Source organism: Capsicum annuum, chromosome 6, assembly GCF_002878395.1.
Source record: "Capsicum annuum cultivar UCD-10X-F1 chromosome 6, UCD10Xv1.1, whole genome shotgun sequence".
NCBI classification, from domain to species: domain Eukaryota; kingdom Viridiplantae; phylum Streptophyta; class Magnoliopsida; order Solanales; family Solanaceae; genus Capsicum; species Capsicum annuum.
Genome location: NC_061116.1, coordinates 130,884,000 through 130,911,178, shown reverse-complemented (window position 1 = coordinate 130,911,178; position 27,179 = coordinate 130,884,000). Strand labels below are relative to the sequence as shown.

General features: G+C 36.8%; 1 protein-coding gene across 1 annotated transcript; it reads left to right on the top strand.

Annotated features, from left to right (window-relative positions):
* The first annotated feature begins 7,769 nt into the window (after nt 1–7,769).
* Nucleotides 7,770–19,954, top strand: LOC107873290 (cytosolic endo-beta-N-acetylglucosaminidase 1). Its single transcript, XM_016720076.2, has 11 exons — nt 7,770–8,331; nt 8,750–8,887; nt 9,378–9,487; nt 9,648–9,759; nt 9,840–9,947; nt 12,800–12,912; nt 13,712–13,793; nt 14,447–14,527; nt 15,404–15,459; nt 18,265–18,400; nt 19,023–19,954. Exons 1-11 carry the CDS (start codon nt 7,843–7,845, stop codon nt 19,761–19,763), a joined length of 2,166 nt encoding a protein of 721 aa, XP_016575562.1. The 5' UTR covers nt 7,770–7,842; the 3' UTR covers nt 19,764–19,954.
* The last annotated feature ends 7,225 nt before the right edge of the window (nt 19,955–27,179 follow it).

The window sequence follows — 27,179 nt, the reverse complement described above, 5'->3', positions numbered from 1 at the left end:
AGCTTATGGTAAAGTTCACTTGAGGGAAGAAGAGGTGAGAGGTAGGCAAGGTGAGTTAGGCCGAGAGGAGAGAGGTGGTCACCAAACTCGAGAGTTAGGTATTACACTATCAAAGTTAGTCTTCCAATCTTCAAGGGCGAGAGTGATCCCGAGGCGTATCTTTCTTGGGAGTCATCGTGCGATAAGATATTCCAAGTAAATGATCTAACCGAAGAGAAGAAGAATTGTTACGCTATCGCTCACTTTGAGGGATATGCAAACACTTAGTGGGAGTCTGTGAAGCGGTTTGGTGATGTGTTAATTGTCGAGCAGCCACCTCCATGGTTTAGATTGAGATACCTTATGCGTCAAAAGTACCTACCTGAGGGCTACAAACATGAACTTCTTACCAAGTTGTATAACTTGAAGTAAGGAAACAAAAGTGTCATTGCATACTATGATGAATTTTAACAATTAATTTTGAAGCTTGACCATTGAGGAAAACAAGTGACCCATGACATTATACAATTCAAAGTCGGGTTAAATAGGGACATAGCTTCTCGAATGACCCTCCACAAATTTGACACCATCGAGGGCATCTTCCAAGCGACCTTGGAAATTGAGAGAGAGCTCTCGACTTCTAAGTCCAAGAATCACCAACAACCTTTCTTAGATTAGCACCAACATCAAGAGCACTCATCCAATGTCAACCAAGCCGAGAACAAGGTTGTCAAAACTGAAACCAAGGTTGCCCAAAGGTATCCCCTAAGAAATGAAGGTAAACCAAATTCTACTTCTCGTCCTAAGGGATTTCAATATTTTAAATATCAAGGGTGGGGGAACAAGGCTAGTGAATGCCCGAATTAGAGAAATGTAATCCTTAGGGAGGTAAAATTGTATTACCTTGGTGAGGAGGTGGGTCTTGAATCGAATGAGTGTGATGAAAAAGCTCAAGATGGAGAGCTAGAAGTTAAGGTGGAAATTGATAAAGGTGGGAAGGATATTTGGCCGATTGATGGAGAGTGTGTAGTACCTATATATATGGCAAGGAGAGTCATGCTTAGTGAGGGTGTGGAAGAAGAATCCGAGAGTGAGGAAGGTGAAGAAGAAGAGATGCCGAGAGTTGGGGTTGTGGGATTTGCCCACAAAGGCCCTTTTTTGCTTGCTAACCAAGATGCTAGCACTTTGCCTAGCATCCATTCTTCTTATGTGGGGGTTATAGAACATGTAAGTCCAAGGTGCATGTTTTATGAACTCATGGAACCCTTGGTTGAACATCCTAACCTTTGGAGGAGCATTGAAAAGATGATTCAAAGAGGAGAGCTTGCGGGTGATGATTGCTTGAATTTGTGGACAAATTCCTCTCAAGATGGAGAGGATGATACAAGTGAAATCAAGTAGATGGATTTAAGAGAGTGTGTGTTGGACCCAAGGCTTGGTGTGTACAAAATAAAGTGCAAATAGGACCTAAATACACACCAAATCAGCCCACTATGCACTAGAGGGGCGCCCCATTATTGAGGGGCCTTTTTGTCCTTTTAACTCCTATTATATAATACACTATAAAAGGAACATTCTAGGGTTTTATTTTTCAGATTTTTGATATTGAATATTGTATATCACTATTGAAACACACAAGTTCTCTCCCAAAAGGGGCTTGGCCGAAACTAGGTAACAATTAGAGTATGAATTCACTCTTGTTGTTTGTTTGCTTGGAACCTTGGATGCTTGAAGGATTGAGTTCCCTCTTGTGTTCTTTGAAGAGTGTAGGTGTTGCTACTTTCATTGTTAAGAGTCTTTGTGTTTGAGAACATATTTGGTTCTTAGACTTCGTAGTAGTGTATGTCTATCTTTTTATCATTTACATTCTTGTAATCTTGTCACAGTTTGGTATCTTGTATTATAAGTCGTTTGTCCTGTTGTTGTTCTTCACATTGTTATGTTCATCTTATGCTTCATATATTGTTATTAATCTTAGCTTGGGGTTGGCTGATTATTGTATTTAACACGTGATATTCTCTCTATTATTGTTATCACTAGCGAATCTGAGTGTGGTCACCAAGATAGTCCTCAGTTTCTTGACTTGTTGACTGTTTTAGTGTGTGATTCCGTGTCTTCCTTGTTTATCTTGTATCAAAAGATGATGCAGATAAATACGATATATAAATAGAATGGAAAACTACACCCAACTATCCCATAACCATATAAGAAAACCAATGAGATAATAAGAATCAAATATCCTATTCATGTCCAATAGACTAACATAATAAGACTAAGGAGGTAGCAAAGATGCAGTATCTCATTCCAGTCATACTAAGGAATCTCAACTCTATACCATATATCATTGACTTGAAAAAGCCACCTCAATTTAGAAGATATTATTCCCTTATTCGAAAAAAAATCATCTCTTAGTGAAATAAAAATATTTTTGGCAGTATCTTTAAAAAAAAAAACTCTCCTCAACAGAATCAACGGTATTAAAAAATCTCCTAATTATCCCTACTCTAGCTTCCTTCACAGACTAGAAAAAGATTTTTCTAAGGAATATAATGACATTCTAAGACAAGAAAAAGAGTTTTGAAAACTCAAATCACGCATCACTTAGTTAAGTGAAGGGATGCTAACACCAAGTTTTTTCATATTAAAGAAAAAGAGTTCTGAAAACTCAAATCACGCATCACTTAGTTAAGTGAAGGGATGCTAACACCAAGTTTTTTCATACTTCTATACATAATCATACGAGAAAGAATAGAATTATATCCCTTAAAGATAAAAAAGGGGAATGGATCTCTTATCACAGTCAAATTTTGGATTTTATTACCAACTACTATAACAATCTCTTCAAAATGGCGCTCCCCCACCAATTCAGTGGATTAGTAAATGGGTTAGAAATTGACCTTCAGGAACTTGATAGAGCCCTCACAATGGATGGAATCATTAACTCGATTAAATCATTCTCACCTTATAAATCCCCAGGTCCAGATGGGCTCCACCCTTTCTTCTATCAAAAGTATTGAAATATTGTTGGGGACTCTATTATTAACTTTTGCATGCAAACTCTCAATAATGCTTCCTTTCCCCTTAATATAAATTGTTCTTACGTCTACCTTATACCAAAAAGTAAAGAATGCTAGTAGCCTAAATAACTTCAAACCTATTAGCCTCTGTAATACTAACTACAAAATTGTTACAAAAAATCATTTCTAACTGACTAAATTCATGGACAAACTAATAAGTCCTTTTCAAAGAAACTTTCTAAAAAAACATCAAGGCTCGGACAATGTAATAATTATTCTAGAAATCATATCTCACTTTAATAGAATGAAAGGGAAAAAAGCTAATATGCTCATTAAAAATACCATGAGAAAGCCTTTGACAAATTAGAATGGAACTTCATATATAAAATTCTTAACTTCTTCAAAATACCGATGAAGTATCAAAACTTATTATGAACTGTATAACTACTAGTGAAGCCGCGGTTCTAGTAAATGGAGATCACACAGACTTCTTTAAGCCAAGTAGGTGCATTAGACAGGGAGATCCCCTACCTCTATATATCTTTATATTATGTATGGAGATGTTCACTCAAAACATCGAATGAGAAGTAAGATGCGATAATTGATCTCCGACAAAAATATCTCCAAAAGGTCCCTCTATCGTACTTGTTCTTCACGGATGACCTTACTTTAATGGACCAAGTCACCTATGAAAATTGCAGCATTATCTATAGAGTCTTAACTCAATTCTGCCTCGAATAGGGACAAATTATAAATATCAATAAATCATAAATTTTCTTCAAAAAACACTACCCGGAATGACCTCATAAACTCGGTAACTAGTATGCTAGGTGTAAACAGAGGAAAGTACTTTGGTAGATACCTTTGTGTACCTATTATGTGATAAAAAAACCCATTTAAAAGGATTACCAATTCATTTTGGAAAACCTCTAAGCAAAACTTGTGGGTTGGAAAATAAATTTTCTTAACTTAGCGGGTAGAACTACATTGATAAAAGCAACTCTTAACAATATACCAACACATGCCATGCAAATAATTCTCCTCTACGATAATATTACTGATCAAATTAACGAAATTAAAAGACAATTCCTTTGGGACTCCTCAACTACTAAAAAGAAAATGCACCTATTAAAATGAGAAACTGTAACTACTAATAAAAACATTGGGCGTCTTAGTATTTAGGATGCAAAAATTAAAAATAAAGCCCTTATAACTAAACTCGCATGAAGATGCTTCACCAAACACTAGTTGCTATGGACTTCCATGCTAATAAATAAATACACCAAAGATAAATTTTCTCCAGCAAAAATCTTACAAAAACCTATAGTATAACGTGGAAATATCTACTAAAATGATGGGAAATATGCTCTAGTAATCTGTTTTGGACTGTAGGAAATGGGGAGAAAACTTCTTTATGGTATGATCACTGGATCCCATCCATAGGAACCCGTTGGTCTCTCATACAAGGTCCTCTACCTAAGGAGGATGATGGAAAACAGTGAAGGATATAAGTTATCAAAATGTATGGAATCTAGAGCAAATTCTTTTCAACCTCCCTTTAAATATTATTAATCTTATTAAAGGAGTCTACCTACCTAGTATTTCTAAAGCTATCGGCAAACCATCCCGGAAACACACAAGCTTAAGGCTCTTCTAGTCCAGCCTATTGGCTTATTAGAAATAGTAACATAACAAGTCTCGAATCGGGAAAATCTTTTAAGTGGATATGGCAACTCTAGTGCCTAACAAAATAAAGTTCTTCTTATGGTTGTGTAAACATAATAAACTACCTACGGGTAGCTATCTAAACTTAATAGGAATAAATATCAATCCCAACTAATATTTCTATAGGAGATCAGAGACCATGCAATGTATCTTCCTTTACTATAGAAAAGTCATTACATTCCGGAGAAAAATCAGTATGACCAATCAAATTGCAAAAATAAAATTTTCTACGGAGCATTGGTTAGATCAAATTATAAAATCTAACCCCAACTTAAAAGGAAACATTTTAACTTGGGACAACACATTTCTTTTTACCTTTGGAATATGTGGCTAACTCGAAATGAGAACTATCATAAACAACTTAATAAATCGATCCTTACGAATCTATCAATTGTTAGAGCTATTGAATTCACCACCTTAACAGGTAAATCCAAATTTGAAACCCCGCCTGCAATCCAACATATAAAATGGATCCTACTTGAAAGGGGATATAAACTAAATATGGACAGTTCTTCGTTCAAAAAACACAAAAGCAGAGCTATTAGCACTGCTTCATGGTCTGTGTATTGTGGACAATATGTTTATATTCATATCACTATATGTATGGACTCCAAGGTAATTATTTTCTTGATTCAAAATGGGCACCCAATGTATACTAACATATTGATGAATGTAGGGAATTAATCCACAAGTTAGGGGACCCGCCCATTCAACATAGCTATCGAGAAGTTAATCAAGCAATAAATGTCCTAGTTATGAAAAGAGCTCTATCTATTGATTATGGTTATGTTAGGGAATGGAAAGTTCCACCTTTGTTTATGGACCAAGTCTTGGATGCAGACAAAAAAGAAACTACTTTGTTAGGCTCAAGTGGTCAACCTATTTTGGTTATAGTTCTAAGTCTTCTACTACTAATCCCACATTTTGTACCAGTTCTAATGCTACTGATCTAACTTTTGGTGATGTAACTATTGGCTCTGTAAGCCCTACTACTGTTTCTGTTTTTGTATCTAATAGTCGGCTCTTGAACACTGCTGCCCCACTGATATGTACTGATGCTTATTAGTTATTAATAAAATACCTTTTGTTTACCAAAAAGAGGTGATTATGAGGGTCCAAATGCGATAATATGACTTGTTTTTCATTTTTTTAAATTAGTTTTTAATTATAGTTTTTTGCTTTTAATTTTGAGAAGCTTGTTTCACTGAAAAAATATAGTTTTCATAATTTTTTATTCACAAATATTAGAAAAATAAAAAAAATTCTTTTTAAAAAATATTTGTTTTCCTGCCAACACATTATGAGAGTAGGTGATAAAATGGAAGCATGTCAATGATAGAATGAAAGTAAAATATTTGGTGTAATATAAAAGGAAAAAGATCAAATTTACCCCTCTACTTTAGAAAATTGGCTAAATATATTTTTCGTCATACTTTGAGGGCAAATTCACCATGGTTGTCATACTTTGGGGCCAAATTTATCCCTCTACTTTAAAAAATTGGCTAACTATACCCTTCGGCATATTTTAGGGAAAAATTTACCTTTGATGTCATATTTTAGGGCAAAATTTATCCTTGTTTTTAAGAAACTCTTCATATGTACCATTTATTTAACAGAAAAGTCCAAATCAACATAAAATTGATCATTTTTTAAAATAAAACATACCCTAATCTAACCCGCTCGATCGGACCAACAAAAGAATACACAATCAAATATACCACTTCCTCAGTTTTTGGCTGATTTTTCCTGGCGAACAAATACACTTCTCTTTCAATATGCAACGCTGGTAAGTTGTTTACAAATGAACAAAAAGTCAAATGGTATGAGATAATGCAAAAGTATAGAATTAGAGAAAATGTCTATTACAAACTCTGCTCCTGTTCCAATAATGTTCAAATTTCAAAATTTGGTATGTAATTATATGTGCATCTAGATAATAGAATTAGTGGATACGTTTTCTCAGCAAATGACATAATAAAAAATTTATGTTGATCCAAATTGTATATAAAGACATAAGAATGAAGAGATGCCACGATAGACACATAAGGAGATCTCTTAACTCAATTTTCCAGAGAAATACCTAGTGGCCTAATCTGTTGGATTTGATAGCTAAGTGTTATTTTTCACGAGCTTTGCACTGATGTAGATTCATAAACTGAGGAAGAGGTATGCTTATTTGTGTTTTCACTGATGCAAATTTATTTATCGTGCGCAATGCACTAATAAATATCTAGTGGCCTAGTCTCGTGGAAAAAATTTGACCAACAAAATTGAGGGGGTATATTTATTTATGTCTTTTTTGTGGCTTGAGCTGGATTGAGTGGGGTTAGATTAGAGTGTGTTTTTTTTTAAAAAAAAATTAGCATACAACGTTGATTTGAAATTTTCTATTAAAGAAAAGGTATATGTGAAAAGTTTCTTAACAATGAGGATATATTTGAATTTAAAGTATGACATTAAGGATAAACGTGATCCAAAAGTATAACAAAAGATAATTTTTTTGAAGTACCTTAAAATATAACAATAACGGTAAATTTGCAAAATATTATGAAGGATGTATTCAACTAATTTTTGAAAGCTTATTGGTAAATTTGACACTTTTCCCTATGCGAACATTCACTCTCAACTCGCAAGTCAACTTTCCATTAGTCCACATTGCATGGATTCTCAATAATCCATCGCTTTACTTCTCTAATGAGATTGACACTTTGGATTAAAAATGACAAACAAGTTATCCAATTAAGTGAGAGTCCTTCAAGTTTTTTAAATTAGGTGGGAGGAACAAATCTTTTTTAAGTCTTTTTTTAAGTTTTTCCGCTCCAACAACTTGTCCCAATTGTAGAACAACTTTGATAGTTGTTCGACAACTTTACGAAGTTGTTCAATAATTATCAAAGTTGTTCAACAACTGCACAAATTGTTCAACAACTAGGTACAATTATTCAATAATTGAGAGAAGTTATTTGACAACTACGCAAAATTATTCAAAAAATTAATGTAGTTATCTAATAACTATCTCAATTGTTCAAAGACAAATCTTCTAAGGGACAAGTATGTGGCACCATTTGTCCCCTTATTTTTAATTGGAAACTTTGGAAGCCCTTCTGGCTCTTTTTTCTCGATGAGATTCAACTATCGCTCCTACTTCAAATCACATCATCCCCAAACCCTAGCTTCTCTCAAGTCTATTCTCAATTCCTTCTTCTTTCTGCTCTCTAAAGTTAATCCCATGGACGGAAATCCTCCCCCCGATGATCCTCCGCCGTTTGATCCTTTGGAACCTTCGAATCCTGTATCTTACCCGTTGAAAACGCTGGAAGAACTTGAGTCGAGATCCTATTTCAATTCTTTTCACTTTCCCTTCAATAAAGCGTCTGTAAAGCTGCCGCCTTACGCCGCCAATGAACTACCAAAAAGGCCTAGGCTTCTGGTGTGCCACGACATGGCTGGAGGATATCTTGACGATAAGTGGATACAAGGAGGAAATAACCCTGATGCTTATGCTATATGGCATTGGTATTTAATTGATGTATTCGTCTATTTCTCACATTCTTTGGTTACTCTGCCGCCTCCCTGTTGGACTAATACTGCTCACAAGCATGGAGTGAAGGTATCAGAGTAAACAATTCTTATCGAATAATGTTGTGATGTGACTTGTGAGCAGATATTGAGTATTATCTGACTTGAAGTAATGCAAAATTTAGGCTGTTACTTGTACATGTTGGAGTAGAATAGGATGCGTCCTTAAATATGAATTTAGGAGCTCATTCTTCTTATTTATTTTTCCGACCGTAGAATTAAAAGTACTAAGCTTTGGAAATTTTCTTAATTTCTCCAATTATGTTGAACGAAACCTGAAGAGAGTGAAATGCAAAAGATGATTCGTACACAACCTCAACTAATTTGGGGTTGCGTTGTGGTTGATTGATTATCTAATTTTTTCCAATTATGTTGATTCATTCATCTGCTCTTTCAACACGTGGTCACTTCTTCACTCTCCATTGAGCTTGACTTTCATTTATTGTAAGGTATTGGGAACTTTTATCATGGAGTGGGATGAAGGGAAACTTCTTGCCAACAAATTACTGTCATCACAGAAATCAGCTCAGATGTATGCAGAGCAGTTAAGTGAGCTTGCTGCTGCCTTAGGCTTTGACGGATGGCTGGTAAGCAATTGATTTAGAAGTCTGATAGGCCTTCAGGCCCTTCACCTTTCTTATTCTTCTCTTACATTTCCTAATTTCAAAACTTGATGCCAAATCTTTACATTCATAGCATGAAATTTCTGATTCCCTTTATTTTAGATATGTCCGTTAGACTGGAAAAGTGATTTTTCCTTTTCCAATGTAAATCCTCCTTTGTTATCCTTTCTGGAATAGTAGTCTAGAGGATTTTTCCCTATATCAGAGGAGAAAAATTAGTTTTCTGGTTAGTAACATATTTGGAAATTGAAGAATGGGACAAATTTCTATAAAGTAAAAATCTTTAGAGAAATACTTGTTTCTGAAACAGGGCAAGTATAGTCATATAGGCATAAATTCCTAACTGCTTTCCAGTAAAAATTCATCAAGAAATGAGTTTATCATGTCATAGTTTGCATAACAGTGTCTTATAACAGAATCCTTCTTTTTCCTTTTTCAAATATCTTGCTTTCAGGTCAATATGGAAGTTTCCTTGGATGTCGAGCAAATTTCTAACCTGAAAGAGTTTGTCAGCCACTTAACTCAATCCATGCATTCCCTTGTCCCTGGATCTTTGGTCATATGGTAATTTCATGAAAGAAATTCTCTCTTCAAAGTTAAAAGCAGCATAATTGTTCTTTCTTTCTGCTCCGAGGTCTTTGGTCCTGTGGTAATATCATGAAATAAACCATATCTTCAAAGTGAAAAAACAGCATAATTGTTTTTTCTTATGCTGATGCTACAGGTATGATAGCGTCACAATTGATGGGAACCTTAGCTGGCAAGATCAACTAAATGCAAAAAATAAGCCTTTTTTTGATATATCTGATGGTATATTTGTAAACTACACTTGGCGGGTACTTTCTCCTACTTAATTTTTATTCCCAGGTTAATAATAATAATAATTGCTAAAACCTGTTTTCTTATATACTTACAGGAGAATTATCCTAAGCATTCGGCTGAGGTTGCCGGTGACAGGAAGTTTGATGTTTACATGGGAATTGATGTCTTTGGAAGAAACACTTATGGTGGTGGACAATGGACGGTGAGTTTGTAGAACATGTATGGGAAATAAAGATTTCCTCATCCTGTATGCTCGTTTTTATTAATGCTAAATACATAATCCATATCATCGTTTTCTCATTTATGTTGTAAGTTAATGTTTTATACTGTTTGATATTGACAGAAATATTTGAAAATTTATGGTGTTATCTTGTTTGGGATCTTTATTAGTAAGAAGTCCTTGTTTGCATCTTTGTTATTCAAGGGAAGAGGATTGGGTCTTATTACTCTATTTATCGATAGATTAAAGAAATATCTGATATTCGACCTAAAAATGTCTATTAACCAGAATTTTAGCTTTACTACGAGTGTAACAGATCAAGCAGTGATGAAAAAGTAAGTATGGTAGTGAAGAAAACATGTCAAATAATAAGGGAAGCAATACAAAGCATACAGAAAAGGATGGTAAAAATGGTGAAATAATGTGGTAGCTGAAGCAAAATAGACAACAGATGGTAACCAGATATCAAAAGCAAGAAACTACAAGTATACGACTACTATTATGACAGACACCGTGCTACCATACTCCCACCAAACCTAATCTCGCAGAGAAGCGAGACAAAACTCACTACCTACTAACCTTCTATCCTAATCCGCGACCTTTATACCCTTCTATCTAAAGTCATGTCCTCGCCTCCTTGGTAAGCTAAGGTTGCATCCTGTCCTGTCTAATCATCTCTCCCCAATACTTCCTCGGCATACCTCTACCTCTCCTCGTACTGGCTATATCCAACCTCTCACACATCCTTATTGCCGCGTCTGGGACTTCTTCTTCACATACCCAAACCATCTCAATGTTGCTTCCCTCAGCTTGTCCTCTATGGAGCCCACTCCCGCCTGTCGTGGATATCCTCAGCATCATTGCATTTTTTGAACATGGCAGTTCGTGATTAATCAACACTCTGCCCCATACAACAAAGCCGGTCTAACCACCACTCTTTAGAACTTATCTTTAACAATTAAGAGTTGTTAAACCTCATAAATCATCAACAACCTTCTATATTACAACATAATTCAAAATTGGCTACATGAGTCTTACTCATCATTCTAACACAAGTACTGGACCTACCAAGTTCTATGATTTTAGTGAACTTCCAAAATTACCTGATGAAGTGTCTATCGTGTTAGTTTTCTTGAAAGATTCTCATCACATTTTCATCTATTTCTCAAATCATCTTTGAATCATGTGCCGTGGTGTATGTTATTTGTTGATGATGTTGTACTAATTGACGAGACCCGGGAGGAGTTAATGATAAGTTGGAGGTTTAGAGTTAGACCCTCGAGTCTAAAAGGTTTAGGTTGAGTAGGACCAAGATGGAAAACTTGGAATGCAAGATCAGTGATTTGATGCATGAAGCTGATGTGGTAGTGAAGTTGGATTATCAGCCATTCGATTAGAGTGATAGTTTCAATTATCTTGGGTTTATGTTTGAGGGGAATGGAAGAACTGAAGAGGATGTCATGCACCGTATTGTTGCAAGGTGGTTGAAATGGAGGCTCGCTTTAGGAGTCTTTTATGATCAGAAGGTGCCTCCTAAGCTTAAAGATAAGTTCTATAGAGTGCAGTCCGACTGGCTATGTTGTATGGAGTGGAGTGTTGACCAGTTAAGAACTCCTACATCCAAAAGTTGAAGGTGGCGGAGATGAGGATGTTGTGTGTTGTCTTACCAGGAGAGATAGAGTTAGAAATGAGATTATTCGAGAGAAAGTGGGAGTGACTTAGGTGGAACACTAGATGTGTGAAGTGAGGTTGCGATGATTCGGACATGTGATGATGACGTGTACGGGTGCTTCTGTACGGAGGTGTGACAGGCTGATTATGGATGGTTATAGACGGGGTAGAGGTAGGCCGAAGAAATATTGGTGGGAAGTGATTAGGCATGACATGGATCAGTTATAGCTTACGAAGGACACTATCCTTGATAGGAAAGTGTGGAGGACGCTAATTAGGGTAGAGGGTTAGTAATAGTAGGGAGGAGTAATAGTAGGGAGGAGTGCTTTGTTTGTATCTGTACCTGTAGTTTCTTGTAATTTCTTATTTGTAGTATTTTGGTGATGTTTGTGATTTCGAATAGATACTTTAAAGTATTACGTTGTGGGTGTCTTGTTTCTTTTATTAACTAGCGGTGTGTTATCCCATTATGTTGTTTGTTTTTATGTGTTTTGTTTGTTATACTGTTATCACCTGATCCGGGAGTCTATTGGAAACAGCCTCTCTACTTCATCTGTAGTAGTGGTTTGAATTCCATACACTTTACCCTCGCCAGACCCCACTTTGTTGGAAGACACTGGGTATGCTATTGTTGTTCTAAACTTTCGTAATTTTTCACAAAAAAGTGGATCGTACACACATGCAGAAAAATGTATGTATATATATAATTTGTGTTTTATGCTGCTATAATGGACAAAATGAAATTGCCATTTATGTGTTTGTTTCTTTTTCAACTAGTTCAGTGACTTAAAACAATGTGCGTCACTTTCAAGTTTGTTAGAGAACACTTGCATTGTCTGATTGTTTAGATACTTAGACCTTCTTTTAGCCATTTTGGGATCTTTATATAATAGTTACGGAAGGAGGATGCTAATTCATGGATGTAAGGTTTTAGTTTCAGTGTGTATCTTAGCAATAGTTAGTTTCGGAAGTTGGCAGTAAGATGCATATCATTGTTAAAAACTAACTCTTTTAAGTCCAAATAAATATTACCTTCTAAAAAAAAAAAGAAGCTAACTCCAGATCACTAGTTTTAACTTTTCATATAGGCCGTGTTGCTTCATTTTCTTAAATCACTTGTTAAAAGAACTATTTACTTCTAAAATCATGTCCTTTTTATGCAGACAAATTTGGCACTTGATGTGATTAAGATGGATAATGTGTCAGCAGCCATATTTGCTCCTGGATGGGTGTATGAGACGAAACAGCTACCTGACTTTCAGACTGCACAGAACCGGTCCTGCACCGCCTGCGATAATATCTCTTAAATGCTTTACTCTAAAAGAGTATACTTTCCACTAAAGATTACTCCTCAGATTATTGTTAAAGATTCACAATATTTACGTATCCTGATTTCCATGGTTTAATTTCTTTTCATGTAGCGACCACCCTCTCCACCACCTGGATATTCGTGTGTGTTTTTAGTTATTTGAAAAAAATCAAATATCCTTCTTTTCGATTGGTCTTTCCTTGGCAAATGATAGACCCACACCTACCCTGCCAGCAATGTGGAAGATGAGGTCCAATAGATTACTCACATTGCCAAGGCAAAAATGGAAGTTTCTCCATTTCTTAGTAATTTTGAGTGACCAAGCCGAAAATGGAAGTCTCTTCATTTAAATCTACAAGGCATATTATATTTTAAAATGTTTCAAAAGTTTTATGAACTTCCAAAATAATACTACTATATAGAAGTTACATTCAAGTAATTTAGAGTTTCTCGCCATGAGGGATGCTTCCCTGTTGAACTAATTTTCAACAGCTAAGTTTAATATTTTTCTGCTATTATGGGGCTATCATATACAATTTAAATTGATTTCTCCAATCAAACTATGTCACATAAAATGGGACAATCTGAGGAGATTTTATGCAACTTTATGAATGTATGCCTCTGAACTGCATTGAGTATCTTGGCAGATTTTGTTTATATTGCTGCATTATCATATCTGCAATTGATTACACTGCCCTTTTTGGCTATTGAAAAGTAATATATGCTTTCGGTTAACCATATCACAATTAAATGCTTTAACATGCAGTTGGTGGGAACTTGTAGAAAGATCATGGGATATTTCACAAAATTACCCCCAAACTCTTCCATTCTACTCGAACTTTGATCAGGTATGGCCTGAGCTTGTTTGTTTTCATAACCTTGTTTTGAGTTTCCTCCATCTTTTTACAAACTAAGATGCATATTATTGCTTGTATGATTGTATCTTCTTCCTATCAATGCCAAGGTGGGTTGTCTCTGCACGTTCCCTATTTTGAAGTACTTGTTATGTTTAAACTTTTTGTTGAATAGTTCACTTAGAGCAGTAACCAGTGTGCTTAGCAACTTTTGCACTTTTAGAAACATGTTTATCTTGAATTTCAAGAAGCAAATAATGATGGTTCAAGAGTGAAAAGAAGAGCCAAGACCATTATGGGTGGTTCCTGTAGGGCAGATAGAGGTAATTAAGTATGTCGTCGTATTTTAATTAATTTGATTAGCAACAGAGATAAAAGCATGTTTAAATGGTTCAATGTGAAGCTTCAAGCTGAAGATGCCATGAAATGCATATGCAGAAAGGTGTAACTTAATTTCAAGGGGCATCTGATAAAATTGTCAAGTACTGAAAGTCTCCCAAAACCCAAAAGGGTACCCATCATGGTCCAAAGGTGCTTCTATTACTGTTTATGAATAACAGGGGGAAGGCTGTGGCGATCAAAATGTTTTCTAATTCAAAAAGTCCATGAGGTGCAATGCCCGCTAATATCCATGTTATCATCATCAGGGTCATGGTTATCAGGTTTCTGTCGATGGAAAGCAAATATCACAGACTCCTTGGAACAACATTTCTTCCCAAAGCTTTCAGGTGTCTTCTTGTACCCGTATGTTTTTATTTCGATATTTATCTGTTATCAAATGCAGTACTAATTTGTTGGAGTTCCATTTTTTGAGAAACTTTCTGTTTAATGTAGTTGTTCTCTGTGATCTAGGACAAAGCATTAAACTCCAAATTTTTACATGTTACAATCATTATAGACAATTTAATTAATTTTTCTGGTGTACAGTTCCTACTGCTAATATGTATGTTCAGATCGTTTCATTTACTTTCCAGTTTTGCATAATATCACTTTTATTGTCAAAAGACTTTTCTGTAACCTTGTTTCTGCTTTATTTGGGCATCACAGTTTCCCATAGTTAATGGTGTCTCTGAGATGTTCACTTGGAGCGCTTTTGCAAGGCTAGAAAGTGTTCATGCAATTAGGCACAAACTGTGTTTCATTAATTTCTGGAAGTCTTTTACAGAGACATGCTAATCATGTCTTCCACATGTCATTAGTGTCAGCAACATTCAGTTTCACGGGGATGTTTTGCACCATATGATTTGCTCTTCAGATTAATTTTTTGAAAGATTATAAGTTTGGTACGAGTGTAAGTGACAAGAACTGACAACACAGCTGATATTTCCTAGCTGTTGTTCTCTACTTGAATTTGCCTTCACCTTGTGAAATATCATCCTTGAGTTTCGTTTGCGAAAATTAATTCTTTAACCACAGCACTAAGTAAAATAATTGAATATCTGAAAAGGTTTGTCAGTTGCAATCTACGTAATTCCTAATATGTTTATAAGTGTACTGATGTTACTTTAACTCTTAGATTCTATACTTTACCATGTCATCACAAAGATAATCCATTCCCTTCTACAAACTTCTTACCCTTGCTAATATATACACTTTCATCTCAGCCTTTCCTGGAGTTCTCTGGGAAATCTACTGGAGGACATCTCAAAGTTGTTGTTGAGTAAGTTTCTGTGCTTATTACATTTAGTTTTCAATCTTCCTGACTTTGTTTTCTGTCAGTGGTAGTCCCTTGTTTCAATTTGATGATATATCACATATAAAGTCTTATGTGAAGCATTCAACACTTGAATTCAGGAGAAAAAATGTCTAATGTGTAAATCTTTTTACATATGCCATCATAGATGTAAAAAATGCAAAAAGTTGGACCACACGGACATGTAATTGTAGAGTCTCTTTGCGCTCCTCCATTGCAATGCTGCTCTAGATTAGAAAAGTTTGAGACATTGGTACACCTAAATTGTCTCTCTGAGACCTAATGCATTTTCTGCCAGCAGCTTCATTTGAGATAACAAGACGTGCCCTTTGTTTTGATGAAATGCCTATGAGTTGATAATGAATGAAGCCCAGCAGTTCAGCAACTCAGAACTTTTAGAGCATTTAAGCAGCAACTCAGCTGAAAGCTGTCTGGTTTTGCTGTACTGCTGCATAAATTTATTAGTAGGTTAGCAACTTACCTACTCTTTGGTTCTCCTTAGTGTCCCCACATTCTCATTAACAGTAGGCACATTTTCGCCTTTCAACAAAAATATTTCCCCAATGACCAATCTCCAGCTACCTTCCATTTCCAGTTACCTTCTGTTGAGACCTGGGGTCATTTTTTAGCAAACCCACAAAAGTAATCTTTCTTACTTTTTTTCTCTTTCAGAAAGTTTAGTCCCTGCAGTTCTCAAATCTCCTTTTAGCAATTCTCTCACTGGAAAATCATCTGTTATTTCTCTTTTCGTTTGGCTTGGTGGACGAGCATAAGCAAACCGAACATTCACATCTCATTTTGTGGGAATCGGAGCTACTTCCATGTTTGCAGGTTGCAGGATGTATGAGCAGCATGTCTATTCTTTTTGTGTTTAAAATGTTGTTTGCTTTTCCCTACTGGTGGTCATGACTAATCACCAGGAAGAATACCTCTAGAGTTAATCTTCATAGAAATCAAACCCCACCTAGCACCCCGTCCATCTCATAACTCTTATATCTACCATGGTTCTCCCTCTCTCTCTCTGTCTGTCTCTCTACACACACGCGCACACATATATGGGTCTTGCTAGTCTACTACACGAAGCTAGTAGGTTAGCATTGTACCCATTTTCCCTTTTCTATCCTTTTAAACACATTCCCATCTTTTAACAGCAACATTTTTGGGTTTTTCAACAAGAGAAGTTTAAACACCTGAATCCTCTTCTTAATCAGCCGCCCTAGTTATTTTTCCTCTTCGCCCACGAGTAGTCCCCCTTTGTTTCTTTCTCCGGCTACTGGTCTATTTCTTTCCTCATCAAACTCCTCCCATTTCTTTCCTCCAGGTGACTTTGCTCCTTCCTCTTTATCTCTTTTCGTCCTCTTTCATATCTAGGAGTAATAGAAAAGAGGGAAGCCTTAGTTTGATCTTGAATCTCTTTAGTTGCGGTAATTAGAAACCATCAAAAATTGTGGATGCCTTTTTAATTCAACTTGCATGCCAAACATATGGAGGTCCATCTTGCAATTCGGAACAATGATGGAAATCAGTAACCACCATAAACTAATATTTGACTTTTAATCTCGTTACTGATGCATTTATAATCCAGCATATGTCAATTAGTTGCTGATTACCCAATTGAAAAAAGAAAATTTTGGGATAAAGCTCTGGAGACCCGTTGGGAGATGAAGCTCAGATTGTTTATTGTTCTTCACCAAGAGTCTGGGTGAGAATTGAAGGAGAATGAATGGAAGGATCTTGGTGAAAGACAAAATGGTCCTGGCATTTAATGTGTTGGCAGAAAATAATAAGGACACTTTGGAGAATCGAAAAGTGGTGGGGACATTGCGAACCTACCGCCTTCATGTAGTAAGTTAGCAAAACCCTATTTATATTTTTATATATAAACACATATCCTGCTCTACCATTAGCTTCCATTTTCACCCACCTTGCTTATCACTTCTAATGATGGCTCATGTTCCATCAAAAATCATCCATGCCTACGGTTGATCATTGGAAACTTGTATCAAATATATCAGGTGCTCCAGTTGTCAATCACAAAACAATATTGAAACAGATAAACCAAAAATAGCCTCAGTCACTCACCAGAACTTTAACCGCCAGAATTGATAAACAAAGCTTAGGCTTGCTGCAGACTTTCACCCAAACAAATAGCATCAAACGACAAAATAGGAGCTGCTCACTGACCAGCAAAAGCGGCCTTAATTGCCAATAGAAAACCCACCGGAAATGACCAAACAACATATGAGAATAATGAGCTGACCCAGCAACACAAATTAAGACACCAACAGGAGACAGGTCGGCCCAAAATTCAGACAAAACAATGCAACTAACCGGACTGAATTCTTAAAGAACATGGATAAAATAGACAACGAGAAAATATGAGTAAAATTAATGTTCAAAAATTTCTTTCGAGTAATGAATTGGCAAGGGTATTTTAGGGGTGTAGATAATGGAAAGACAAGTGGGTAGATTGCTGACCTTCGACATTCATTTGGCATGATAGCGAAATATACCTCTCACTCTCACTCTCTCTTTTATATATATATATATATATATATATATATATATATATATATGTATATATATTTAGAGAGAGAGAGAGAGATAAATGCACGCGCGCGTGTGTATGTAATTCATGTGTACATACATATTGGGGTTTTATGTGCATGCTTTTGTTCATAATTGTTTCTAGCTGGTGTACGTTTCTGTTCAATGTTTTGATGTGGGAACTGATTATCTGCATTGGATTTGACCTATACTTGGATGTGGCAGTATCAAGGAGCCATCTTATAACGGAGGAGGGAACCTAACATTCAATGGAACACTTGATGATGATTTTCAATTCTCAGCAAGGTTGTTTGAAGGGAAGCTTCAGTTAGCAGATTCACCTCTTAATTTTACATATTCTGTACGCCACCTTTTTCTTTGGGATAATAGTAGTTGAAGTTTTTTACTTATTCTGTACTTCACATACTGATAATTTTACATATTCTGTACGCCACATACTGATAATTTTCACCAACCAGATAACTCCTTTTAGAAAGACTTGTTACCTCTCTTGTGGAGGGGAATTATACTACTAAGGCCAGTTGTTTGGTGTCCACCTGAGAGTAGTGCTGTGTTGTTTCTCAGGGCCCTGTAATAATGTAATCCTTGGTGATAAATTTATCTAGGTGATAAAATTCACTCCACAAGGATAGATATCTTACCTTGCTCTACTAAATTATAATATACAGGTCTTTTCCAAAGAATGTGTACCTATGTTAAATTTTGTATTCTATCTTTTCAAGTGTCCAATGTCAAAATTCTGACTCTGAATTGTCGATTTCTACCCTTAGGGACCTTACCAAAAAAATTCTACCCTTGGGGGCTGGCAGCTGAATACTCTCCTTTTTTCATATGGATTCATCCTTAACCCTCCAAATGGCCCAACTTCTGCAGAAATTATGAGAAGTTCATGTCGTGATGGGATCCATGTATGTTGTTTCCCTTGTACTTGTTCATTTATCATCTGATATGCTTTAATGCAGGTAAAATCAAATGGAAACTCTCTGTTGGGCTTGTCTCTTGAGTTCACTTCTGCCATCAGGGAGCAAAGATCAGTATTACTTGCTTCGGGAGACTCTTTGCTGACTATGGGTCATTTTGTTAGACATTTTGACAATGTTATAATGCCTCATCGTGTTACTAAAGCAGAGACTGAACCATCATGGGTCATACAAGAAAGTAGTATAGCAATGGAAGGATACATGTTAACAAAAATCCATGCTGTATGCTATAAATTAAGACCCGAAGTTCACAAGAAAGTAGGTCAAGGTAAAACTGTGCCGTTTTCTCCATCGGAATATCATGCAGTGCTTGGTCATCTTGCAATAAATAGTTGTACACTGAATTCCGACTTCCCACCATCAACTTCGTGGCTCGTGGATGGTAATTTCACTAAATGGTCGTCTTCCGCGTCTCATGGCTCCAAGAAACTTAATGTCAAGCTTGTTTGGAAATTGAAAGACGGGAAAACTCACCTATTCCCCAAGTACTATATCTATGTCACGAAACAACCTGTTCTCTCAATTGCAGAAACAAATGGGTCACTTCCACTAGTCCAGGAGTTCCTGGGAGTTGCAGAAGTTGAAGCATTTTATGTATCTGATCTTCTAGTTCCCTCTGGCACTTCAAGCGTTAAATTCATCATTCAAGTTTGCAGCCTGGATGGAGCTTTCCAAAAGCTAGAAGAGTCTCCATCTCTTGATTTAAATATACAAGGTTCTTAATTCTAAAGTTGCATCGTCATTTGTTCCAGGTTCTATGGGGAAGGACTAAATATAGTAATTTTAATGCAAGTGATAAAACAGTTACGGAGGCCGCTGAATAAGGTGTTTTATGTATACAGATTGTTGTAGCATTAAATAATGTTGAACGTGCAAATGCATGTATTTCTTGTTATCTACAATATTTTTGGGTACTCTGTATATAAGCAACAACAACATGAACACAAGTTCGAGTCTAAGATAAGAACACTTGTGAAGTTCCTTAACACCTTCAACACAAGATTAAAAGTAATCTATCCAAGAAGTGTGTTATTTTTCAAAAATGAGATGAAACAGAAATGTAAAGCCAAGTTTTCCGACTTCACGGAGTGTCCTTAAGGAATAATTTTCCTCACTGTACCTGAGGTTGTGAAATCTTTCTCCCAGGATAAAATGACTTTCAATCCGAATAATAGCAGTACTTTAAATTGTTGGATTCGTCGAACCCACTCAACAGCTTAATGATCACATAGAGTTTTTGTATAGAAGAAGAGTGTTTTTGCTATAAAAAATCATGTCTATATTTGAAAGATATATTAGGTATTTATAGCCTTTAATGTGTCCTTTCAGAAAGGATGTATTAGTTCAGCAGAAAGACACCTATTCAGTAGCAGTCACGTCCTTACGCCCAGTCTGTGTTAGACCTGCGCCTGATCTGCGGCCGCAGGTGACGTTTTGCAAATTCCAGTAGCTTTTGCGCTATAACTATGCCCGTAGGTCACCTTACAGCGCAAAACAATGTGCCTTTTCCTTCGAAGGGCCGCATCCCTTCGTGATGCATTGCGTATGCATTTGCATGGCGTCCGAAATGCGCCCACATTTGGAGAAAATAATTCTATTAGATTTTTGGATTAAAATTTCACTTGTAAAACAAGTTTCAAATAAAATTCATCTAAAAAGATATATCTCATCGGTCGATCATTTGACAAATTCAAATCCAAATTCGAAGTCGAGCTGAGTGAGCGACGATGACGACGACGCGAGGCACCACCTTGTTCTTGCCTCACTATCCATGTGGAGTTAGTGTTCCTTATTAAAAACACTCCAAAGTTCCCTTCTCCTACAAATGTGGGAGGATTAGTGAACTTTTCAATTTAAGAGTACACTTTCTAATTTGGTGTCTCTCTTTTCCTCGACCATTTTCCCTCCATTTTCCATTCACATATACACCTTGAACCCAATAATCCCCCACATGAATGGGGACTGACTATCTTTTGAAGAAAGATACGGACAAGCATGTGATCATTTAGCAAAGACTGATTGCATCTGGATAAGTAAGTTTCCCTTTGAACTTTCCATAGTGAACATGCATCGGATGCACTCGATCAATCGGTAGATTTGATATCTTTGAACCGTCGAGCTTTAATATACACCTAGACAACACATGTCACACAACCAACCTTTTACTGTTAATGGTTGTCACGGTTTTGTTCTTTTCAGCCATGAACACGTCCCGGTTTCATAAGAGCTTAGAGAATAGACCTTTACTAACATTCTCCTTGAAGCGGCTTCCACTTCGGCCTCACATATGTGATTTCCCTCACTGTACCCGAGGTTGTGGAATCTTCCTCCCAAGATAAAATGACTTTCAATCCGAACAATAGTGGTACCTCAAATTGTTGGATTTGTCGAACTCACTCAACAACTTAATGATCACACCGAGTTTTTGTATAGAAGAAGAGTGTTTTTGCTGTAAAAAATCATGTCTATACCTGAGGAATATATAAGGTATTTATAGCCTTTAATGTGTCATTTCAGAAAGGATGCATTTGTTCAGCAGAAAGGCACCTATTTAGTACCAGTCACATCCCTACGCCCAGTCTGTGTTGGACCTGCGCCTGATCTACGGACGCGCGCAGGTGACGTTTTGCAAATTCCAATAGCTTCTGCGCTACATCTGTGCCCACAGGTCGCGTACCTGCGCTGCATGCGCCCACAGGTCACCCTACAACATGAAACAGTGTGCCTTTTCCCTCGAAGGGTCGTATCCCACTGTGATGCATTGCGTATGTGTTTGCATGGCGTCCGAAATACGGCCGCACTTGGTGAAAACAATTCTATCAGATTTTTGGATTAAAATTTCACTTGTAAAACAAGTTTAAAATAAAATTAGTCTAAAAAGATAGATCTCATCGATCCAAATCCAAATCCAAATCAAATCCAAATCCGAAGCTGACGCCGAGCTGAGTGAGCGACGGCGACGACAGCGGGAGGCACTACCTTGTTCTTGCCTCACTATCCATGTTGAGTTAGTGTTCCTTATTAAAAACACTCTAAAGTTCCCTTCTCCTACCAATGTGGGAGAATTAGTGAACTTTCCAATTTAAGAGTACGCTTTCTAATTTGGTGTCTCTCTTTCCCTCCACCATTTTCCCTTCATTTTCCATTCACATATGTACCTTGAACCCAACATTTCTTACCAACTTACAAACCTTCGTACCAAATAACCCACTTACAAACCTTCCTAAATAAGTTTCTCTTGTATAAAATTGCTCATATTGTCTTGTTGAATTTTGACTTGTAGGTTATTTCTGCCCTCCAGCACGTTTTAGAGTCACTAGACGCAGTGGAAGGATAAATTTCTTATGCAACAGCTTAAACTCAATATCTTCTAGACGAAGCATAAATATAGGTTTGAAAATGCACAAGGATCTCATAAATATTAGACATGAAGCCATATTACATTTAAAAGAGCAATATTAACATTAAGATTCTTAAAAGGTTTAAATTATCAAATTTGCATTCCGCGTTTGTTTTTGACTAGACGATCGTTACCCCGCTTGTTTATGATTTCTCCTAAGCGAGAAATATATTATAATTATTACAAGAAATCACTTGAATATTACAATGTAATGACCTTCCAGGTCATTTTCTCTATTTTCGCACATTTTTTGCGTTTCATGCTTTCCTATAGTTGCTACAACTCATTTGTGACTTGTTGGGATAGGTGGTTTGGTTCTCGGTCACTTTATTTGAATTTTAAGTCAATTTCCCTATTTTGGAGCTTGTACTGACTGATACCAGATCTTGGGGGTTGTCAAGTATATTTTACTCTTTCACTCCTTGTATATATACGTGTGCCCCTAGTTACCAATGTTTATTTTCATGCTTGGCCTATATATTTTATGTTTTGGTTCTTCTTCTTGTTAGTCCGTTACTTATAATTCTAGGCTAAGGGATTCGACTTACCTACTGATGAGTTGCAGTAGGTATCATTATGACCTGAACTTTTGAATCGTGACAGTTTGGTATCAGAACCTAGGTTCACCAATATTACTGGTTCAAGAGCAGAGTGCCTAGTAGAGTCCCAATCAGTACGATACCGTCCTTATCCTATCTTTGGGAGGTTATAGAGCACTCTAAGGAAAATTTCACCTTTTGATTCCTTATTGTTTGCTCTTATTCCTATTAGTTTAAAAAATCTCACTCTTTCACATATGGTTAGGATGAGGGCTACAACACTTGAGGGTGAGGCCCCAACCGGTAGCTAGGGCTCCAACTAGAGACTGAGGTAGAGATTAACCCCGAGGTCAAGGTATGGATCGAGCTGTAGCACCAACTCGAGGCTAGGACATAGAGCCACTAAGAGAGCTTGTGATTGATCTAGAGCGACTTGTGAGGACCTACCTCCTCATCAATCGATGGGTTAGGACCAACCCAAATTCTACTTAAATTCGTGGCTATGTTGGTACTACAGTATGCTCTGGCCTACTTATTAAGCATTCTAGAAAGTGCACCGCTGATATCAACCCAAGAAGCGACATAGGGTATTCAGAGTATAGGAGCGCAACCTACTACTGCGACTCTCTGTGTAGAGGTATTTCCAGTGTTGATTGTTGCTTAGTCAATAGCAGCTCGACCAATTATTATTTCAGAGGAGCAAAAAAAGTTGAGTATATTCATTAGATTTGGTCTGCTGAGGTTTTCAGGTGCTTTAAGAGAGGATGCACATAAGTTCCTTGTCAATTGCCAGGAGAGGTTGCATAACCTCGGTCTAGTGGAGTCGCATAGAGTGAATTGGTTGACGAAAGATAGACAGAGAGATTTTGTTGAGTGTAGACCAGCTGGGTCCCTTCCCATGACTTGGCCGCAGTTCTCCGAAGCTTTCCTAGGGAGGTATATGCCCCGTAGCATACAAAAATGATTGAGGGGAAAGTTTACGGACTTGTAGAATGGATTTATGATAGTGTGAGAGTATGAGTCAAGATTTCATGAGTTTTCCTGACATGCTGTTATGGTTTACATACCGAGCATGAGAGGGTGCATTATTTGTTAGGGTGTTGAGGTATCAACTTCACGTAGCTACTAAGCTGATAGTATCTTTAGGTCATCCATTTCTAGAGGTTGTTGATAAAGCACGAACTTTAAAGGGCATATGTCAGGAGGTCCATAAGGGCATCAATAAAAGGCCCCATCATCAGGGTAGTTCCAGTAGTTCTTAGTATAGAGATGGGTTTCCATAATAGGGGTCAGCCACAACAACAATTTAGTCAGCCTAGTAGACTCGTGCAGGCTGCACTTCAGCTTATAGTTTACATTAGCCAGGAAATGGTAGTTATAGTGGTCAAATCTCTAGCAGATTTCATAGGGTTCATATTTTGGGTTTTCAAGCCATGGAGCCTCCTCGGAAACAACTAGTACTTCTCGCCAGTACGAGGCTTTTCAAGGTTGCTATCATTATGGAGCCTCCTCAGTGTGTTTTTGTTGAGTAGTCAGGATAACTAATACATACTCTTAGGGATGTGGCGCCATCGGCCAAAAGTGGTGCTTCAGGTATTAGGGGTAGTCCCTAGGGTTCTCGTTGATGTGCTCATCCAGGTAGGGTGGGTGGATGTGCAAGTGGCTAGTCCGGAGGTGGATGTGGACTATATGGCTTTCTTGGTAGGTTAGAGGCGAAGACTTCAAATATCGATCATAAGTACAATTTCAGTTTGTCATTAACCAACCTCTATTTTATTTGACCCAAGTTCTAAGTATTCTTATGTGTCGGTCTTTTTTGCTAATCAGTTAGGGTTGAACTAGTGAGGCTTTTCCTGTGCCTATGAGTGTATCTATTCTCATAAGTGATTTTTAAAATAGTAGATTGGGTATATATGTCTTATGTGGTGACTATTATAAGGTATGATACTTGTGCAAATTTTGTGGTTCTTGATATGGTTGATTTCGATGAGATTCTAGGAATGAATTGGTATTTTTTTTCTGAAAATAAAAGAGCATGGATCATTAGATAAGAGGGACAACTGTAGGCATGATAGAATCTGAAAGAAGAAATAACTTTTACCTAAAATGTCTCATAGCCTCTTGCTCATAGATGTGGCGCGCTACACACCGATGATCAACACTCTACTCAACGTGGCTTGTCAGACTACCTAGGACTCCTTAGAACCTTAGGCTCTGATACCAAGTTTGTAACAACCCAAAATCGCCTCCTGGTATGTCACACGGTGCTTAAGGCTACAAGTAGCCCCAAGCTAACCCTTAGAGCTGATTTCTACCAAAAAGCACCCAATTCAAGATAAGGATAAACCTAAACACTCGCATAGCCATATCACAAGAAAGGAAATAAGAAAGGATAACTAGTTCATATGACCACAACATAGAGAAATCTCAACAAAACTACAATACTGATCTCTTTAGACATATCACAAGTATGATACTAGTCTGACAAAGCTTCTACAAATCAAAATATAGAGAACCATTGGGACAGGTCCCCAACTGACTCAAAATGAACTGGAGATAAAACATAGTCTATCAAAACACTGAAACATCTGAAGATCGGTCCTCAAACCAGGAGGACTCACCACTATATAAATAGTAGTCAAGGTACTCGGAGAATCACAGGTGAGGCTAGGACTGAGCACCTGAACCTATATTATAAGACAATGTATCACATAGATATATATGTGGATCAGTACTTTTGAATGCACTAAGTATGCGGGGGTGCATGCATCTGTATAAAATAGTAACGATCTTTTGTTTAATCAAATCATGTATACATAATGAGATAACTCACATAGCTTGAACAAGAGTCATGTAGAATAAAGCATGTAACACAATATCGTAAGTTATCATTGTTTAACTTCAAAATCAGAAGCCTTATCTTACTCTCAATGCCCAAAGGCTAAGAGATTTCAAACCACACTTTTAAGTTATGCATAGATCTCAAAAGAGTAAAAGTTCTTCAATGCTCAACACTTCACAATCATATAGAAACTCATATACTTGGAATTCGAAATCATAAAACTTGAAAACATACTTGAAGGCATTTCATTCACTTTAGAAAATTTCTCATCGCAAATCAATACCTTGATTAGGGAATATCTTTGCAATTCAACCATTTAGGAAAATAGCTTATAAGAAAGGAAAATAAGCATTTAATTTCGAAGTTTGAAAGGCAAGGGAGGTTCTAGTAACCGACATAAACCATGTGAGCTACATGGACTCCAACATTTTGTCCTCCTAAGGAAAAGACCTCACGTTGGGGAGGAGCGTCATACTCTTACCAAGGAGTATAACTTAGGTCTACTGATCACTAAACGAACTCGGCCTCGAGCCCACTCATAATCATAATATAATCAGCCCCAGGCTCACATCCTATGGTGGAACGTAGTTTCTGGGGTAAGAAACTGTAGTAACTTACCTGCTCGGTGCTAAATACTACTCCCTTTAGATTACCTGCGCTCATCTCATAAAAATTTCACTTTTAGAACAATCTCATGGTTCACCACGAACTCATTAATCAAATCAATAATCTTGTATAGTAAAGTAGATTTCAAAGCTTTCGGACCATTAGGTCAATTCAATTTTCAACCATCTCAAAATACTCAAATAATAGGTGCTTATAGTACGAGAGTTCATAATTTCATAAGTCTCAAATAGGGCATACTAACCCATAGTTCAATTTCAAGTTAAAGCTTATCAAAAGCATAATATATAGCATATAGATTTATAAATCATGTGGAAATCTGAAAATTTCAGCAATTCATCACAAAATCTCAATGTAGTCATATGCTTCAATATCTCAACATTTCAAATATAAGCTTCTCAAGAAGTAAAGTTATGGGGTTTATCCAACTATAAAAACTCAAGAAAACATGTACAAATCATGCCATTTAACTCTCAATTCATGAGAAATATCAACATAATGCATTCAATAAATATGGGTGAAAACCCAAATTCAAAATCATGTAAAAATCTCATAATTTCAGCAAAATCATGATGTAAATAAATATTTTGGGCACAAAGGTGAAAGGGTTACCCAAGTTCAATACCCCATATACCTTGAATTTGAAGCTTTGGAAGAACTCTCACTTTTGGAACTCTACTTTTGCTCTAGAATGAGGGTTCTTGGGACCCTTCACTTGGGAACCTAGAATCTTG